The sequence below is a fragment of the Eurosta solidaginis genome, chromosome 2 (assembly GCF_040869045.1).
Source record: "Eurosta solidaginis isolate ZX-2024a chromosome 2, ASM4086904v1, whole genome shotgun sequence".
Lineage (NCBI taxonomy): Eukaryota > Metazoa > Arthropoda > Insecta > Diptera > Tephritidae > Eurosta > Eurosta solidaginis.
In genome coordinates this window covers 46528392-46548678 of record NC_090320.1, presented here as the reverse complement: position 1 = coordinate 46548678, position 20287 = coordinate 46528392, and the positions used below count along the sequence as shown (strand labels likewise).

General features: G+C 39.6%; 1 protein-coding gene and 1 long non-coding RNA gene across 2 annotated transcripts in view; one reads left to right on the top strand and one right to left on the bottom strand.

Annotated features, from left to right (window-relative positions):
- The first annotated feature begins 3980 nt into the window (after nt 1-3980).
- LOC137239665 (uncharacterized) overlaps nt 3981-20287 on the top strand; it is a 36131-nt gene continuing 19824 nt past the window's right edge. Inside the window, exons 1-2 of the long non-coding RNA XR_010949448.1 lie at nt 3981-4030; nt 4104-4228. This is a non-coding gene — a long non-coding RNA (uncharacterized lncRNA). The remainder of the gene's footprint in view (nt 4031-4103; nt 4229-20287) is intronic.
- Nucleotides 7422-9088, bottom strand: LOC137239061 (uncharacterized). Its single transcript, XM_067763981.1, has one exon. It carries the CDS (start codon nt 9086-9088, stop codon nt 7904-7906), a length of 1185 nt encoding a protein of 394 aa, XP_067620082.1. The 3' UTR covers nt 7422-7903.

The following is a 20287-nucleotide window of genomic DNA, read 5'->3' as shown; positions in this document are numbered from 1 at the left end:
TTTAAGAAATTTTAAATAAATAAAACTAAACTTTTTAAATTAAACTTTTTTAAATCAAATTAAACTATTTTCAAATCAAATCAAACTTTTCTTGGTTGGTAACCTTTTCTATACACCTGAAAACTATTATGCTAATAAAACTGTAATTTAATAACTTTCTATATCGACTGCTGAGAGGAATTTCACCCTATCTCGGCTGCAGATAAAAAAAATTCCCATACCGGTCAATAAAGAACTCACATAGACTGAATGTGTCCATGGTGCTACCAGAATTTTTTCGACGACCAAATGGAAAAACTGCAATTCTTATGTTATAAAATAACTCAGTCCTCTTGACAAAAATCAAAAGCTTTCTGGGACAAAGCTTGAGAGATTTAGCAATCCTGCCGCCCTTAGTAGCTAAAGCCTGGACCTCGCGAGCGCAGAACATGAACTCAGACCGTGCTCAAATGTTTCTTCCTGCAGTTCGCACTTCCTATATCTGCTGCTACTGACTAGGCTTAACTTATACATCCCAGATCTTAATTTTAATAAATTTTTACGTGAGATAGGGCGTCTATGACCAAAATTCCAAGAGAGCATTCTGCAAACAAATTCTTAGATAGAGCGTTTTTGAATGAAATATTCTGAGATAAGCCATTGCCGAACTGGAAACCGGCCTTGGGTTGATATTTCATTTAGAGAAAAGAAACACTTTAAATTTTTGCGAGCCGTGTTGTCGGCAGTCTATTTCTCACAAAGTTTTTTCCCCAGATTCTAGCTCATTCGATTGGCGTTGTCTTATATGAAAATCGCCCTCTCCTCCCAATCTCCTTCTCCTTTTCTCTCATACCTCACCCCAATCTCCGAATCTCTTTTTCCTATACATTTTGTCATCTCTCCCACTCGTACATCGTCTTTATAGCGATGAGAAGTTGCCGTGGACACCTCAGCAGTTATCGGTTTCAAGCAGAAGAGCCGCGGATCCACATAAGGATGGCTTCACCAGTGCTGAATGATGAGCTCGGGCTATAAATGAAGGAATCATTTCATCTGCTTATTGCCTATTAAATGTTTAAGTGATATTTGCACGGAGCTGTCAAGTTCAACATCTGAAATAATTATCTTGATAATATTTTATAGTGTTGTAAGCTGAAAACCTGTTTTCTTCAATAATCCATTAAGCCAATTAACGTCAATAGAATTAACATATTATTAAGTTAAAGTCTTCTTCTTGTTGGGCGTATGGTGATTTCTATAATATTAAAGGCATTAACGTAGTTGGAATGGTGACTCAAGTAACGCAAAGGAAGAAATTCGCCAGTAGGTAGCGTAGTTATTTGGGCTTGCGATGGAAGAGTAGACTTGGGAGCGACTCTCTTTTGCAATACATGTTCAGGGTTCCTAAAAGATCTTCCTTCACAGAGTAGCGCATATATCGGTGATCAAAGAAGAGCCCTCCAACCCGATATCCAATATAACAGTTCTCTACTAACCAGGGTGAGCCCCTGGTCATTCCCTCTATTGCATATACAGATTTCTTCATCTACAATAAAAGTTAATAAGGACTCACGTCTCGTATTGGTATCCGAGCTTCCCCAGATGCTGTAGTGGGCGTTTGCATCGGCACCCAAAACCACGTCAACACCTCCCCGGTTCGCTTCAGCAGTAATTACAGCCAGAATGGCAAACAGTGGTCCCGCTACATCCCCATGGGGCACATGTGAATATTAAGGATGGCTCGAGAGGAAGGGGGAGAGGTAGAGGTAAGGAAGCAGTCAGAAGGAGGAGGAGAGGGATGAATATTAAGATAAAGAGGCGAAAGGGGCAGAATTTGATAGATGTAGAGTGAGATGAAGAAGTAGAAGGGGGAGGGATTTGAATTAAAAAGTGAAATAGAGACACCATGAGGGAGAGTGTTAGGTCGAAAATAGGGGAGAAGTAAGAAAATATTGAGATAAAGGAGCTGAAGGAGGAAAGACGCAAAGATGGAAAAGGGGACAAACAAAGAGAAGGGGTAATACAAGGAAAGATAAGGGCGCGGAAAAACGATAACAAAGGGAACTGTAAGAAAGATACGGAGAGGAATAGAATCGGCAAATTAAAGTTCGGGTAGTACGACGGGTCTGCTTGAAAACCTTTATAGTTATATCCAAATGCCGTGTCTGTGCATTCGTCCACAAGGCCCTATGAGAGCGATATTAAGATAAAGAGGCGAAAGGGACGGAATTTGATAGATGTAGAGTGAGATGAAGAAGTAGAAGGGGAGGGATTTGAAGTAAAAAGTGAAATAGAGACACCATGAGGGAGAGTGTTAGGTCGAAAATAGGGGAGGAGTAGGAAAATATTGAGGTAAAGGGGCTGAAGGAGGAAAGAGGCAAAGATGGAAAAGGGGAGAAACAAAGAGAAGGGGTAATACAAGGAAAGATAAGGGCGCGGAAAAACGATAACAAAGGGAACTGTAAGAAAGATACGGAGAGGAATAGAATCGGCAAAATAAAATTCGGGTAGTACAACGGGTCTACTTGAAAACTTTTATAGTTATATCCAAATGCCGTGTCGGTGCATTCGTCCGTATTAAAACAAAGTTTAGCTATAAAATTTATACACCGGTTCCCTGGAAATAAAAAAAAGCCAATGAATGCGAATGAAAGATTTTCCGACTAAAAAGTTTTATTTTCGGAACCCGCCTGTGGTAGCAGAAGAGGGAAGAACCAGGTTGAAAACAATTGAAATTCCCTTGGTGTGACCGATTAGCGTCAGTTAGCTCAACGAGGAATCGATTTGCGCGCCTGGTTCATAACCCTTTAAACGGCTAAGCTCCAATTGAATAAGTGACTAAGCAAGAAAAATGATGAAAGTTAAGCCTAGGAGGAAACATTTTTCGTGACCTTGATATTATAGCATTTAATTTGAAACCCATACAGGACACCCCAATGGGTTAAGAGGTTAGAAAATTTTCGTGGTAGGCATGCATCTTAAGAGGTGTATAAAATCCACAGCCCCAAGGTTAAAAGAAATCATTCCTAGGCAGTTGGACTAATACCAGAAGTTAATAGTACTCGATCATATCCGGTAAAGTACTTCCCACATTCGCGAAGTGTGCTTAAGCTGCAGTCGCATCAATACCTATATATTGATAGTCAGGCGTCGATAAAGGCAATAATATTACGCAGTACTTCATCTAGAAGTGTCATGGAATGCAAAGAATCAGTAGAGAGGCCATGAAGGTCATGAAGGCAAAGAAGGTAACGAAAAACTTGATGAGTTGGCAAAGGAGAGTGCAGCACTCGCTGAATCGACGGTAAACGTCCCAATCCGTTTGGGAGAAATCAAAAGGAGACAAGAGTTGCATATGATCCATCAAGCAGGACGTACCATATAAGGCTTAAAAGTGGCTCATATCTCTGAAGATAAAAAACTTAAGGCTCACGATGGGCATAATAACAGAGCAGATGTAGTAAGTACCTAATTGGGCTATTTTTTTAGGCGGCCAGTTCAACCTAACCTACCCAGGCCTTGAACCCAGGACCTATGGTGTGGTAGGCGTGCAGGCTACACCTCGGCGGACTGTACGAATTAATGCGAATTACTATTTACATACTCTAATACTGAAATACATGGTGTTTGGGTGTAGGTTTAAAAGAATTTAAGGCTTTGTTCGCTGGAAAAAGTTAGAACCTGACTCGGACAACCCAAGAACGACAGGCGTTTTATTTTTATCTCTTAGCATATGCTCTCTTTTTTTGATGTTGATGCTACTATAAAGTCCATACCGGGTGCCCTGTATGTTTGTACTAGGCTTGGGGATCTATTGAACTAGAGAACGAAAGAACTAGATCTTTTAATTGAACTAGTTCGTTAGTTCGCTCAGTAAAGTGAACTCAACTTTTATGTGGCAACTTTGCAAATTAAAATTTCAAAATGTATGGCAACTCACTTCTTTGTCAAAATTAAAACAGCTGATCGAATTTTGCTATGTTTACCGCCATATCGTCATTTTGTGAAGTTTTACAATTTATTTTTGAAGTTTAGTCTTTTAAATGTAATAGTAAGTGTTTTAATTTTTCTTTCATATATTCAACTAGAAAAATGTGTGCTTAATACATAATGATTTGTTTCAGATGCCAAAGCGAAGAGAAATATTGAAGCACTTTAAATAAAGTCGTGAAGAAAACAAAATGAAATGCAAGTACTGCCGAATTTCCATAAGTGCTGCTGGCGGCATATGTGATGTTTAAATTAGGGAGTGAGTAGATTTGACTTCGGAATTGAACTATTGAACTAGTTCAATTGGTTGAACAATAGTTCAATTAGCTGACCGAAATAAGTGCCAAAAGAACTAGTTCGATGGACTGAATGAACTAGAAGTGAACTTATCTTTTCATTGAACTAAAAAATCCAACTCTAGTACTAAAGTATACTGGTATTGCAACTCTTCATCCGTTGGTGGGGTTTCCTTATTTAAATCCATAGTTTTAATTATTACTAGCTTCTCTCGGCTTGTCATCATTTACTTAGCAATTTATTTATAAATAAATAAAAATAAATGTAAGGCGCGATAACCTCCGAAGAGATTTTAGGCCGAGCTTCTCTTCTAATTTGCGTTGTTGTTGTTGTTGTAGCGATAAGGTTGCTCCCCGAAGGCTTTGGGAAGTGTTATCGATGTAATGGTTCTTTGCCGGATACAGATCCGGTACCACAGCACCATTAAGGTGCTAGTCCGACCATCTCTGGAACGATTAATGTGGCCACATTAAACCTTCAAGCCATTCCCTCCCTCCCCAGGTGAGGTTGACAATTGGGTTTGGAGAAGCTATATATTGCGCGGGCAACCTGAAATGTTGCGCTACACAGCCCCTTGAATCTGGTATTTTAGTCGCCTCATACGACAGGCATACCTACCGCGGGTATATTCTGATCCCCTAACCCGCTGGGGAGATTCCAATTTGCGTCATGCTCTTTTTTAATTTTTCTTACAAATTGGCGGGACGGGACCTACTCCGAACGGCATCTGCGAGGCAGATGAGTTTTCACTGAGAGCTCTTCATGGCAGAAATACAGTTGAGTTTGCCCGGGGTGTGGACCCAGGGCATTCGGTATGGTAGGCGGAGCACGCTACCATCACACCATGGTTGCCGCCATAGCAATTTATTTGATTCACTCAAATAACAGGCAAAAGCAAACACTTCACATTTCAGTATCAGTATTTACTAAGTTGAATTTTATAAATATTTTCTTTTCGAACAATTAGTCACAGCGATTTGCGTAAATTTGTAATGTTATCGTAAAAATTTTGCATATGACCACTAAACATTTAGTATCTCTTTGATCTTAAATGACATATGCGGCTAATTAATAAAGTGTTTAGGATGAAGTAGAGGTAGAGGTGGAGGTTAAGGTAGAGGTAGAGGAAGAGATAAAGCTAGATGTAAAGGTTGAGGTACACGTAGAGATTGCTCACCTTTTATGCCAAACTATTTTTGAATGATGATTTGATATAGCGATACTCTCTGAACTGTACAGAAATAGTCAGAAGAAAGGTTGGCTCTCTGACTTAGATGGGAGAGCCTTAATTCGGACACCAAGAAAACTTCTTGCGGGCGAAAAGATGCCATCGACGGTGGCTGGATTCACGTGGGAAGAAGTCAAAGGAATACACATTTTTAGTAGCTATTCTCCTCTAGCATGACTTGCACAGAGTTGGAGGACAATATTTTTAGGATGACGATAGAAGTAAATGCAAATATAAATTCAACACGGGTAGTACATGCTCCATTTTAGATGAGGTGTTTGCTAGTAGCGAAATAGCGATGCGCACAAAGTGGGCCCATCAGTAACGTCTACACACACAGCGACCGCGAAGTTATTAGCCCAGAGCTAGCGGACCTTTAACAAGGATAGCTTCCAACCAACCACAAAGAAGGAGATGGGGAATAAAATTTTTTTGTACTGCATACATTTTATATTGTATGGAATGATGCCATAATACGAAGGACACAAACTTATCTAGGTCATTAAGTATGCCATGTGATGCTGCCATGCCCAAAAATCGCTACATAGTAAATATATATATTGGTGGGACGACGAGGGATAGCGGCAATCATGATCAATAGGGATTTGCTTACAGAACCGTCATGGCTAAAATTAAAGAGAAAAATTCAGAGCAACCTTCGCGTACGATACTAATGAGAAGAATCCTTAAAACTATTTTTCCGACACAAAATTACTGCACCTACCAAAGCGAGGACCACGAAGGTATGCAAATCCCACAAACAACAGAACAGGAGGTACTGAACGCAACACATGGAGTTGCAGATAATTGGCACACAGGACCGAATGGAGTGCCAAATACTTAAATTAGCGTTAAAGTCCAGAATGTTATAGATCTCTGTATCCAAGAAGGTGTGTGCCCCGCTCATGAAAACGTCAAAGACTGGTCCTTTTTCTGAAACCTGGTAAGACACCTAGGTAGAGCTAGAGGTAGGGGTACAAGCATGGGTAGATCGCGGAACAGTCTAGCGAAAATGTTCTGGAATAATTGCAATTATACCAAAAGTAGTGCCGTTAAAATTCCTTAAATGATCCCGAAACAACCTTGAATTTATCCAAAAATGATATCAAAATTAACGCGAACTTCACTTGTGAATGTCTGGTTCGCCTAAGCCACGCTATCCTGGATATCATCCCATCAAAAAACTCACTACCCCATAGTCCATATTTCGATAGGCGGGTGCATGCCTACAATGTTTTAGATGTTCGCACTATTCCAGGTCCCGACCTGAAACAAATATAGGAATTGGTGCACCTGGGATGGTCAGCAATGCTGAAAAGAGGACGCTGTATGCACATCGCGCTAAGATCGAATTAAATGAGAAGAGTAAATGCTGCCGTAAGTTGAAGAAGGAAACAAGGCGTTTTCTTAAAAAAGAAGACGGCAATGAAGCGACAAGTGAAGAAGCTAAACTCCAGTCTAAAATCTAATGAGACGTTTCCGGCGGATACATTCAAATATGAATGTCTGTTGCTATTTTACGCTTCTCAGGTTCATACTCAAATAGCCAAATCTCAGCTCCAGTCACTACCAGTTTAAGTTTATCCCCACATTTCACAAAAAATTTATCACAACACGTTGGAAGATCACTCCCTCTTAGACAGATGAAGGCGAATGTAAAAATGTTAGCAGTTTTTAAATTAAATTCCCTGAACCTAATTGCCACACCTGGTATGTGTCAAGCTTTCAGCATTTTGGAAGCTTTAGGTGGAACTATCTTTGGCGGGAATTGTCAGGCAGTGATCGAGACTATGTACACATATTCGACACCTATGAAGGTACTTGCACGAGCTAATCGATTACGAAAAATACTGGAATATTCTTACGCAGAACAGTCCAAACATTTACAAAAAAAATTTATAAAATTATCAGACTCCCTGAGGAAGGCGTGTGAGTGCCAAAACGTGTAGGAGTCCAAACATTTAAAAAAAAAATTAATAAAATTATCAGACTTCCTGTGGAAGACGTGAGAGTGCTGAAACGCGTAGGAGGGAAGAGGAACATTTTACTTTGCCTTCTCATTGCTCGGCCATAAAGCTCCACCAAAGGAAACAGTTAAGTAACTATAAATTTGGCCCAACACGAAAACATTTGAAATATTTGTTTTATTTAGCCGAGCGAGAAATTTTCTTATAAACATCTTAATGCACTAAGCTAAAAATAGTTATAAATAGTAATATAAAGCTAACATCACTTTGCGCTTTTTGAATTATCATTACCAACTAATATTAAAAAGTAATTTATACAATAGCCTAAAAAAACACGTGTTTTTGTTTGATAAAAAACGAACTAAAAAAATAAAAATAAAAACAAAAATTTTATATACAGATTCTCTAATCTAAGCTCTGCAGAATCGCAACTCTCCCTTTCTCACTTTCGCAAGGTACCCATTAGGTAAGCAATAGAATAAGCGCCAGTTATAATAGGCAACGCAGCAGCAGTTGATGGTGGTGTTGCTCCAAACGCTATTGGCTGCTGCTGCTGCACATGCGTGCCTGCATTGCTTTGGAATTTCCACGCTCTTCCCAACATGTCGCTACTACGCACATCATCTTGCACGCTCACCACATCAATTTCAGCTTCCTCTTCTTGCATGAGTTCTTTTTTACACAACACGCTAGTAAACTGCGCCAACTGTTCTATATAAGTTTGTAAGCGCAGGCGGTCCTCCATTAGCTGCGCATATTGACGTTCACACTCTTTCAGTTGTACTTCAATGGCGATATGCTCCAATTTCTTTAGACGACGGCTCATACGACAAGCGATTGTGTTTTTATTACGACGTTCTTGATCTTTAGGTGAACGTTCCTTTTTGGGAAACTGACGTACCATATTACTATGATATGTACAAATACTGCGCAGCTTATCTTCGCTAATGCGTGATAATACAGTTGCGGCTGGTGGTGGTAATGGATTGCTGGCGTTTGTAGTTGTTGCTAGTTCTAGTGTACCGGCTGGTGTAGGTTTCAATGCAGGCTTCAATGCAGCTTTGATGCCATTATACTTGTGGAGCTCAGACACAGCTGCTATGTTGGATTTATTGATTCTCTCCAATTTACGTCTCTTCAATGCCATATCTACAATTATGTTCGTTGATGAAGCACTCATTACTGTGGTATTTGGCGTAAGTTGCGGTTTCTTGGCAAGCGGTTCTGCAAGCGCTGAATATTTGAGTTTGCGCTTTAGCGTTCTTTGTAGTTGTTGTGCTTTCTCTACCTTTTGCGGTGTAAGTGAGATGCCGCTATCTTCGCTTGGACTTGTTGTACTATATTGTGCTGCTCCAGCAAGTAAGCGTTGTCTCTTTGTTGATGGCGTGCTTGCTGCATTAAATAAGCTTACAAATCCTGCATACTCCGCGGAACAATTGGAGTCGGTTGAAAAGGGTGTCGAAACTCGTTCTGCTCCAAAAAATAGTGGATTAAATGCGTAATGAGGTGTATGTGGTGGCTCTATGACCTCTACCTCTGTATCTTCGTCACGTGGGCGCTTATATGCGTCAAACTTCTTGTGGCGATATGGGAAAGACTCGGTTGTTCGCGGCATTGAGAGATCCATTTTTTTTAATAAATTTAAGGAAGTTTCACAAAAAAAGTAGCTTTAAATAAAATTTTAATGTCTTCCTTTGATATCTGTTCTGCTTGATATAATTCTGTATAATGAATCTTGAAACCATTTATGCTCACAATTTATATGCCACAATTTGAGTTGTGATATCAGCGCATCTTCCTTACGCACACACACACACACAGCTACCCTTGACATTCTTTGCTGATAACGCGCAGTGTCCATACAAAAGATTTGTGCATGTTTTCATCTATCTTTTTCTTCTTTTGTATGTTGTTTATGTCAAAAAAGAAATTGTTTTTGCAAAATGCCACAAACAAATGCATTAACTGTTTTCGTCACAAACAAGTCCTATTCAATTGTTGTTGTGCCACCCTACACCTTTGAAAGTTATTGCGGCTGCGCAGCAGTCGTTCATTGTGTTATGATCGGCGTGTTAAGTAATCCTTGTTTACATTTTCTTCGTTGTTGTTTACATTCTGCCTTTTCAAATTGTTGTTGTGTGGTACAGTCACTCTTCGCAGTATTGTTGATTGGTGCTTAGATTTTGAGGCCATTTACTTTTCTATTAATTACTTTTCTATTTCAATTGTTGTTGTGCCACCCTACACCTTTGAAAGTTATTGCGGCTGCGCAGCAGTCGTTCAGTGTGTTATGATCGGCGTGTTAAGTAATCCTTGTATACATTTCCTTCGTTGTTGTTTACATTCTGCCTTTGCAAATTGTTGTTGTGTGGTACAGTCACTCTTCGCAGTATTGTTGATGGGTGCTTAGATTTTGAGGCCATTTACTTTTCTATTATAAATGTAACATAACTCAGAACTCAGAGAGCTTTCATCTTTAGCAAACTTTCAAAGTATTATTAATAGATCTGGCAGCACTTCTACCTTTGTGCAGATCTATTGTGCAAGGCCTTGCAGCCTAATTTTGTATCTGGAGGCTTTTAATGTATCTACGTACCATATCACATAGGGATTAAGAGTGCCACCATCTAGATGGGATAGTCTCTGCCTAGCTAGAGCTACGCATTCGCAGAGAATGTGAACCGGCGTTTCATCATCCAGCTCACAGAAACGACAAATTTGGGTATCGGATAGATTTAATTTACTTAGGTGATATCGTAGACCGCAGTGTCCCGTATAGTACCCAGTGAGAGTTCTTAGATCCTGCCTGCTTAGATTAATGAGTTTGGCTGATACTTTCGTTGCCGGAAGTATAAACAGTTTGGCCTGCCTTTGCCCTGGGCAGTAAATCCAGTGACGTCTGAATTGTTTAGTTTCCCAATTACTAATAGTTTCCCTGGTGTGTGCTCTTGTAAGTCCACAAAAGGGCTCTGGACCATAGAATGCTTCTGTAGCACCCTGCTTTGCTAGGTAATCTGCTTGTTCATTACCTTCATGTCCCTGATGCCTGGGAACCCATCCTAACAAAACCTTGTTTTGGCTCCCAGGGCGTTAAGGATTTCAGTGCATTCGTCCACTAGCTTAGATGTAACTGTGTAGGATTGCAAGGCAAGCATGGCCGCCTGGCTGTCCGACATAATGTAGATGCTCTTCGATGTTGAACCTCTTCGCGGACACTCTCTACCACAGGCTTCTATTGAATGAATTTCTGCCTGAAATATGGTCGGGTAGCATCTCATTGGTATCGATTTCTTGAAGTTCGGCCCATAGATGCCAGCTCCCGTTCTTCCGCCATCGAATTTCGATCCATCCGTGAACCAGACCTCTGAGTCAGGGTAGTTATAAGGATTCCCTATTTCCCAGTGGGTCCTGTCCACAATGGACACTTCAAAGTTCCGTGAGATTCTGAGCTTAGGGGACATTACGTCACGCAGTTGTAATGAGGGATTTCTTTCAAAGTAAACATCGATTACTACTTTTGGTTCATGTATGTTATGCATGGTTCGATTCTTTGAGAACAGGAGATCTGCTTCTCCCTACATTCGATTTTTAGCTTATTGAAGGATGACTCGATTGAAAGGAGCTTGTGATAACGGCCTTAGTTGACGTGAAATGATTCTTCAACAATGTCCTACCCGGAGCTATCAGATAACGTTTATAGCATAAGATGTCGAAGTGACCTCAATTTTTTCATAACCAGTTGAGGAACAGGACTGGCACGGCAGAAAGAGTGAGAAACTACAACCCATAAAAGATTACAAGGAATACTGAATAGGGACAACTACTTCCTCTCCTATTGTGGAATGTTGTTGGTAAGCAAAAAAAAATTTTTTTTTTGCCACGATACATGTATCTCCGAGGAGATCGAGGCCGAGCTAGCGGCGCTACTAAAAGTATTTTGATGTCAATTGCCGCATAACTTGAATCAGGGATCTTCGCTTACTTCGTTCTCTATACCACGGCATCTGCCAGCAAAAGCAATCCTCGAATTTTCAGCAGACGATTGTTTGACTTGCACCAGCCTTGTGTTAGTGGCACTGGGCTTAGATATTTTTCAAACAAAATTTGAATCCAACAGCTCCGCCTTACATGAAGGAGAGCATGAGATCTGAAGGTGATTGTTGTAATGCAATCCAGTGACCTTTTGATGATAGGTAGCGAGCTTTGTCTAGTAAAGGCAAACAGCGGCTCAAGCGAAGAGTGATGTAGGTTGTTCATTTTGGATCATTTCTTCTTAAAATTTTTGAAGTTCCACTCACAGCTCAAGCCTCCAACATCAACGCACTCTTAGCCTCATATTTCAGCGATGATTGGATTAGTAACCTGATTGTTCCAATAGAAATCCATGCTTTGCATCTTACAGCTTTGTAAGCTATAGACAGGAAAATGAGTTGAAATCATCTAGTCGCTTAGTAGTCAACTACCTCGCTGTTTTAAGATAAAAAAAAACACTTTGGTATACATATAATTGAAACTTCGGAATACTTATACAATGCCTTGGCATCTTGATTGTTAGATTTTCAGCAAAGGATGCCGTGCCATGGCTATGACGTATTTCAATACTCACTATCAATCTTCAACTTGGCCCATACGTTATGTGGCAATTCTCTGCGGGTGAAAACTCTTCGGGTATTACACTCGACGACCATCGGCGGCATCTAAAAGGGCAAGACCCTCCTCTTTTGAAAAGGATACAGATAATGTTAAATTTGGCTTCTCTCTATGGTTCGAAGTAATGAACGTTTAAACATCAATCAATGTTTACAATTAGGAGCACCTAAATCTGCAGAAGATTAAACCAGAAGACTGTAAAATCCACAAAAGAAGCTGAGGTGTAACCATGGGCTAATAGAAACCATGAATGCTTCAGTTTTAACGTGGTGCGTGGTTTTCCATATGATAAGCACAATTCCCAGAAAATTATGTTAAGCAGAACAATCGAGCTGATAGTACTCGTAGGCTATGGGTTCCTCTGCGGAGTTAAAAGAAGCTGTAGTCTCTCTAATGAAAATAGAAAAGAATATGAACGCAATTTTTATGTATTCGAAAGGAGAGTCCACTACATTTAAATTTTCAGGGTTAAACAAAACAAAGTAAAAATAATACCCATATCGATTCCCTTCCTATGCTTCGATGGGTCTCATAGAGCCACAATAGAGGTGGAATGTGAGCGCAAGGGCGCTCAAATGGAAGACGAGGCTATACACGTGTATAAAGATGGTTCCAAAGCAATAGAAGAGTAGGGTCAACGGTATACTGCGCTGATCCTAAAAGCTGCCAGGTTACTGTAGTGTTTTCCAGGCGGAAGTAGAAGCCGTGACTAAGGCAGTAGAAAAGCTCGAGGAAAATAGCTTAAACTTAAGCTGTGTCAATTTTTACTTTGACAGTCAAGCAGGAATTACGACTTCAATCTCTAATAGCACAATATCTCAAAGTGCGTTAGAGTGCAGGCCCTGGAAAGAATCGGCATAGGGAGAAAAATACATATAAATTGGGTCCCTTCGACATATGGGAATAATGGAAAGAAAAAATCGGATTACCTAGCTAAACAGGACGCAATCTGATTGGGCGATATTAAAAGAAGGGAAGAGCTACACATGATTGACAAAACTGGAAAGGCCGGGCCTTCAAAGTGTCGTAGATCATGTGCAGGTCTAACAATCATAGATTAACGAACTTACTCCGATCATTGAAAAGAGAGGACTGTAGGCTCATGACTGGGCACTGCCTTCTGTGCTCATATGCTTTTAAATTAAGCCTTGTGAGTGATAACAGATGTAGAAAGTGCGGTTTGGATGAGGAAACGACAGAGAACATTTTATGCTCGTACCTTGCGCTCGCAAGGCTAAGACTCCAGCTATTAGCAGTGGCACAGCTATCACTGAAAGAAAAAGACTGGTAAAATCAACCGAAATGCGGGTTAATTCAATCGAAATTTCTGTTAATTTTTATCCATCGCAACAAGATGTTGAATCAACTGCGCACAAATCGTTGATTCGTAATTGACCGTTTTAGTAGTCAAAGGAACAAAAAAATTTTTTGCGACAGAGCTTTGTACGAAAGTACCTATGTTGCCATATACATAAATAAATAAATGTAAGGCGCGATAACCTCCAAAGAGATCTAAGGCAGAGCTCTTCCAATTTGCGTCGTGCTCCTCTTGATTTTCCCTAAAAATTGGCCGCACGTGACCTACATATGTTTTATGCCGACTCCGAACGGCATCTGCAAGGCAGATGAGTTTTCACTGAGAGCTCATCATGGCAGAAATACACTCGGAGCTCTTGCCAAACACTGCCGAGGGGCGACCCCGCTTAGAGAAATTTTCTTCTAATTGAAAAACCTTATTTCTAAAATTTTGATGCCGCTTTGCCCTGGGTGCGAACCCAGGGCATACGATGTGGCAGGCGGATCAGGCTACCATCACGCCACGGTGGCCATATACTATGAAATATGTCATTGTGGCACCGCCTTTATACACTTTATTATTTTGTTTTATTAAACGCACTTTCACCAGGGAAATTGTCCTGGGCCCGGAAGTGTTTTGGGGGCCCGATAAGACAAAGCAGTATTGATAGTACTCTAACTAGGATTTCATAGATACATACAAATCACTAAACTAAAATCATAAGCATCCAATCAAATACTCTGGGGTATAGTCATAGTCGAAATAAAATGTGATTTTAAGTTAGATAAACGTTTTTGACACAATTTTATAAGCCATATCTGTCAAAAATGCTTCAACTAACTCACATTTTATTTCGACTTCCCAACACCTTAAGTGGTCGCCATTTCCTTCAAATCATACACCATACTACTCTAAAAAAAACGGAGACAAAGTAAAGTGTGATTGGCTCGTTTGGAGTGCAACAAAAGAATCGCCGGCTTTTCAGCAAAATTTCCGAAAATACCCGATCAGCTTTGACAAAATCTTCAGGTTATTATAAAGAAAAGGTTGGAAGTGGTTATACGACAAAATTCCTGAATATGAAAAGAGTCAAAGTCATAAAACTTGCTATATAGAGTGGCGCCAATATGAAATGAGAATTCGAAATGCAAGTTCAGTGGATTTTCTAAAATGAAACAGCTTGCTGGAGAGAGCTACTTCGCAGAATTCTTGATGTTGTTTTATTTATTGGAGAAAAAGGATTGGCATTTAGGGGGAATAATTCATTGATCGGAAATCCAAAAAATGGAAACTTCCTTGGTATTTTGGAACTGATCAGCAATCATGACCCCCTATTGCATGAACATTTGGAGAAGGAGAGGGAATCTAAAACGAAAAAGAATCGTCTCCAAGCACATTATTTGTCTGATGGAATACAAAATGAGTTCATAGAAATCTGTGCAAGTCAAGTAATTAGAAAGATAGAAGGCGAGAGAAAGCACGTCAAATATTACACAGTAATAGTGGATGCAACCCCTTATTCGGCGCATATTGAGCAGACTATTGCGTTATGTTTTATTAGACAGGGACTCCGGAAAATGGAAAATCCAAGAACGCTTCTTAGAGCTTGTCGATTGTAACGCAAAAACAGGAGAAGCCATCGCTGAGCTGATTCGTAGCACTCTAAAAAAGCACAATATTCCCCTGGATGACTGCCGTGGGCAAGGGTATGATAATGGCAGTAATATGAGCGGTCATTACAAAGGAACGCAGAGTCATATCCTGAGAGATAACTCCCTGGCAATATTTGCACCTTGTGCTTGTCATGGTTTAAATTTATGTGGACCTCAAGCTGCTGAATGTTGTGCAGAAGTCATCACATTTTTCGATATTATGCAGAAATTGTATAATATCTTTAGCGCAAGCCCTCAGAGATGGGAAATTTTCAAGGAAAGAACTAATTGCTCCTTGCACAGCCTGTCACAAACACGATGGTCTGCTCGTGTGGATAGTGTGAAACCTTTAGCAACTCACATTCCCCAAATATTGAAAGCTATTGATGAAATCAAGCTTTTGAATCTGAGTTCAGAAGCAGTAACGGATTTGAAAGGTATTGAAGCATATATGGGGAAATTTGAGTGTATCCTCTAAGCCTCCATTTGGCTCAAAGTGTTGACGGTAATTAACCATCGAAATCTGGTACTGTAAGCTATAAATGCCACACTGGACGTGGAAACAGAAAAAATACGTAGGCTGATTGATGAGTTGAAGAAGTTCAGGCATCAATGGTCGATCATACTTCAAGAATGTAAGGTTCAGGCAGGGAGTATAGGAGTTGTGAATACCTTCGCAGAGAAAAGAAGGAAGATAAGAAAGCGCCAGTTAGATGAATTACCTGGCGAATCACCTGAGTGTGATTCCCGAACTCACTTCAAACAGCAAGTTTTTTACGTTCTGATTGGTAACATGACAAGACGTTTCGAACCCGTAAATGACAATGCGATTAAATTTAGTTTTTTGTGGAAGTATCAGGATCTGACGGAAGAAGGGCTCAGAGAAAAGGCAGCGGCATTCTGCACGATTTATGCTATCGATATTTCTACGGATTAAATAGATGAAATCATTCATCTCAAAGCCATCCACTTAGCAAATTTGGGATGTGATTCGCTGCAACCATTTCAATTTCTGAACAAATTTCATGACTTGAAGATGGAAGTATTATTTCCGAACATCTGCATAGCATTAAGAATATTTTACACACTTCCAGTCAGTGTGGCTGCGGGGAGCGTTCTTTTAGTCTATTATCTTGCGTGAAAAATTTTTTACGTTCTACTATGAACCAAAATCGCTTGACTAGCCTTGGAACATTGGCGTTGGATCCAGCCTTGCTCGCAGCATTAGTTTTGAATCGGTAATTTCCATATTCGCAGACCAAAAAGCAGGGAAGGTTTTCCTTGGCTGATTCAAGCTCTTAAAATGTACATATTTAGAAAAAGTTAATGTAAGCACATCAAACAATGAAATCTAACATTTCATTTATGTAAGTGCTCCAGTAAATCTTATTTTATATGAAATAAAACTGACAATGTGAATTGAAAAATTTATGCATGATATGTTATTTTTTTTACTGTATTGAGTTTATCTTTTAGGGGCCCGTAAACGCGAACTGTCCCAGGGGCCTGGCTCGGCTCTCTGCGGCCCTGGTTGCCACACTTGATTGTTTCGAACAAAACTTGTATAAATGTTTGACATAACATTTTAAATAGAGAACTTGTAAGTTATAGAAAAGTAAAGAATCAAATCGCTAGAAGGTAATTCACCACTGGAGTAACTTTACATGTAATTCGGCAAGTTTAATTTTCGTAACACTTTAAGTTGAAACGATTCCAAAACAACTCAAACTTTTATGTTGTCGGAAACATCAACATAATCGTAAAAACTTGAACAAAATGTTACTAACTTTGGAAAAATCCTGTTCGTTCAACCAAAACTTTTGCAACAAGAGGGCGCAATTTTGCATTTCGCTTGGAGGAGAGGTTGCAAAATTGTACCACATAAATAGGTGCCTCGGTATCTCATAATTGTTTGCACAGTATATTCAAATAAGGGTTTTTCGTTTTGTATTGATAACTGAAAAACTAGTTTTTTGTTGTTTTCCCATTTTGTGTGTTTTTTCGATTTGGTGGTTTTCTTATTTTGGTATTTTTTTTTAACAAGTGGCACCATCGTCATAAGTACAAAGTAGAGAGCGCAGTGAGCGTAAAATTCTCTTTGAAATTTGCTCATGTATTGACTGTTGATCGCTGTTGAAATGACCAGTGAGATCAGTTGTGTTAACAAAAAAAATCAGTTAGATTGACCAGGAATCTGCCAATTTTACAGAACTTTGTTAACTTAAGAGCGACAATTTGTTCGTTTGACAAAGAACTCGGTCGAATTAACCGTAATTCGATCAATTTCACCGAATCTCCGTTAAGTCAAGAACAACAGAACCGATTTGTTGATTTTACTAGCACCATTTCTTTCAGTGTAATAGATCTAGGAGCAGCAAGTGGCATAGGTCCAAGAAAACTTCTACTATTTGCCAAGAGGACGGACTTACGTCATATACATATGTAGGTCCTGGTGTCTAATAGTGTTTTTCAATTTGATCGTTCACCCTAACCTAACCTACCCAGATCGTTTAGTTCCACATAAGTAGGTGGTAATTTGTTTACGAACCCATTTTGCTTGCGGCGCGATCAATTTTGTTACGAAATGTGTGTGTATGTGTGTGTATGTAATCACCTTCAATATTCATTAATCGGTTTGCTTAAATCTTTATTTGCTCATCGGATGCCCACTGAGCTCAACAAGAATAACACCGAGATGCAAAAATATCTGTTGAATGTCACACATTGCATTACTTGCATTATTCATACTCATCGCGCATGCGCACACTTGTTCATAAATGCCAGTGAATTATATGTATGTATGTATATGTATTTACACGAAAGTATTATCACTTTATTTACATTTATCCTGCTGTGCATTATGAATTCGAATAACAATTTCCAAAATATTCAGTTGCAATTTACTTTTTATACTCAAAATTTAATTCTATTTGTTTTAATGCTTATAGAATTGTTCAATTAGTAATGGTCTTATTGCAATGTTCAAATAATAGTATATGCATTAGGCTGGGTCGTTCATATTTGCAGTGGTATATACGTAGTAATGACTTGCCCACAAATTCAAATCTCCAAATTCCAACCTTCGCTAACTCTAAAACTCCATCGCCAAAAATATCTAAAATAGTCTCAACTGCGCAGGAATATATGCAACATATGGTACCATATGGTTACAAGGAATAACAGCCTAACTCCTATACTTATACATAGAACTTAGGCGGCTATTCCTTATGACCATATGGTACTAATTGTTGCATACTTTTCTGCGCATTTGATACTGTTTTAGATATTTTTGGCGATGGAGTTTTAGCGTTAGCGAAGGTTGGAGTCCCAGGGCAGCTTTCGCTACCGCTAAAAACCCATCGCCTAAAATCTCTAAAACAATATCAAGTGCGCAGAAAAGTATGCAACAACTAGTACCATATGGTCAAAAGGAATAATTTTATATGGGACTTAAATTGTTATTCCTTATAAAGCTGCAGACATTGGTGCTTTATCGGTAACCGTATCGGTAACCTTATAACAGCTGATTCGACCAACCTTATGGGAATCAATGCAATCGATTATTGGTGTCGCTAAGGTCGTTACCGTATCATAGCCAACCAATTGGTTTTTGGTTGACCGTCGTAACGATAAACAGCTGATTACGTTAGGGATACGACTACAGCGATACGACAAACGGCACCAATGACTCCGCTTTAACGAACGCGCGGGTTTACTGTACAAGCGGTCATTATCTTTCGTACATTTACGAGTTTCAGTTGGCAACGCTCCTAATACTGTAAAGTAGATTTTCGCTCCTTAAAGTATGCTATATTTTATTTATATTCAACGTAAAAATTGTTTTCTAACCCTGAAAAAGTGCGATCAGTCTAGGTTGAATCCAGGATGAGTCGCAAGCGTATATGCAACTACATATAACCAGTTTTGATCTCTTTATATGGGTCGTAGTGATTCTTTTTGTTTGGGCATGTCCTAAGGAGATACCAATTGTAACTGTTCGCGCCTGACCGGATAGTGTCGAGCGGGTCCTCTTTACACTCCTACGTGTAACGTCGGACTTGTCCTATTTCTACCCCTACAAGATTTATTAACGATTTTAGTATTTTCCAAAACTGTAAAAAAAATTTTACAAAACCAATGCTACAATTATGGAACATAGGCTATTCGGCTTTTAGGCTCAGTATGAGGCTCCGAAATTTCCTTAAACAATTCATTCCAATTCTATTTAATTTTTGATTAATTTTACCTATTGCATTACCGGCTTTTTATTGTTTCTTTAGGGATTAATCGCACAACAAACCTCGGGTTGAAGGCTATCTACTCCGACCCAAAATAAAGTTGCAAAAGTTTTTGATTTGAGCTTTTGCATCGATGCACTGAGACCTAAATCTAGATCTTTGTGCTTATTTGTCGGAAGGACCTCTCCGACTTATTCGAAACCAAACCAAGCTTCGGACAAGGCGGTTCCCGTTCGTGTTATTTCTTTAACCGGAGATGTTTTAAGCAACAGAACTAAGCCATGATGGTACAATATATTATAAGAGCGTACGATAATTACTGGCATGTGCTGATGATATTGATAGTATTGGCCTGAACAAATGCGCTGTGAGCTCTGCTTTCTCTGGATTAAATAAAGAGACAAAATCTAGTGGGCCTTGCGGTAAATGAGAACAAAACGTAGTACTCCAAGAAGGAATCAGCGCATGCACATCAGTGTGGACGGATATAAATACATGACTGTGAAGGACTTCGTCTTTATGGGAACCAGTATTAACAGCGAAAAAATTTCAGCTTTGCATTTAAGCGGAGAATAAGTCTTGCCAACACAGTGAAAAGAGTAGGCAAGTGAAAAGTAAAGTTCTTTCTCTACGAAGAAAAATCACGCACTACAAATCGCTCATCATACCAGTCCTGATGTATGGTTCGGAATCATTAACGGTGTCGATAGAAGTTGAGACGGCTCTTGGAGTGTTCAAGAGAAACGGATAGGACGGCTGCTGACGGCGAGTATTGAAAGAAATATAATGAAGACCAACATGGGCTTTTCGGAGATATGAATGTAGGGCAGCGAATAAAAGCTCAAAGGCTACGCTGGATATCTCATATTATGCAAATAGAAAGTACTCCAATCGACTCCGCGGTATACGGGCAGAGAAAGGGGGATGCTGGTGAACGAAGACTTGACATCCCTTGGTACTCTAAGTTGGCGCGTATTCAATGTATTTAA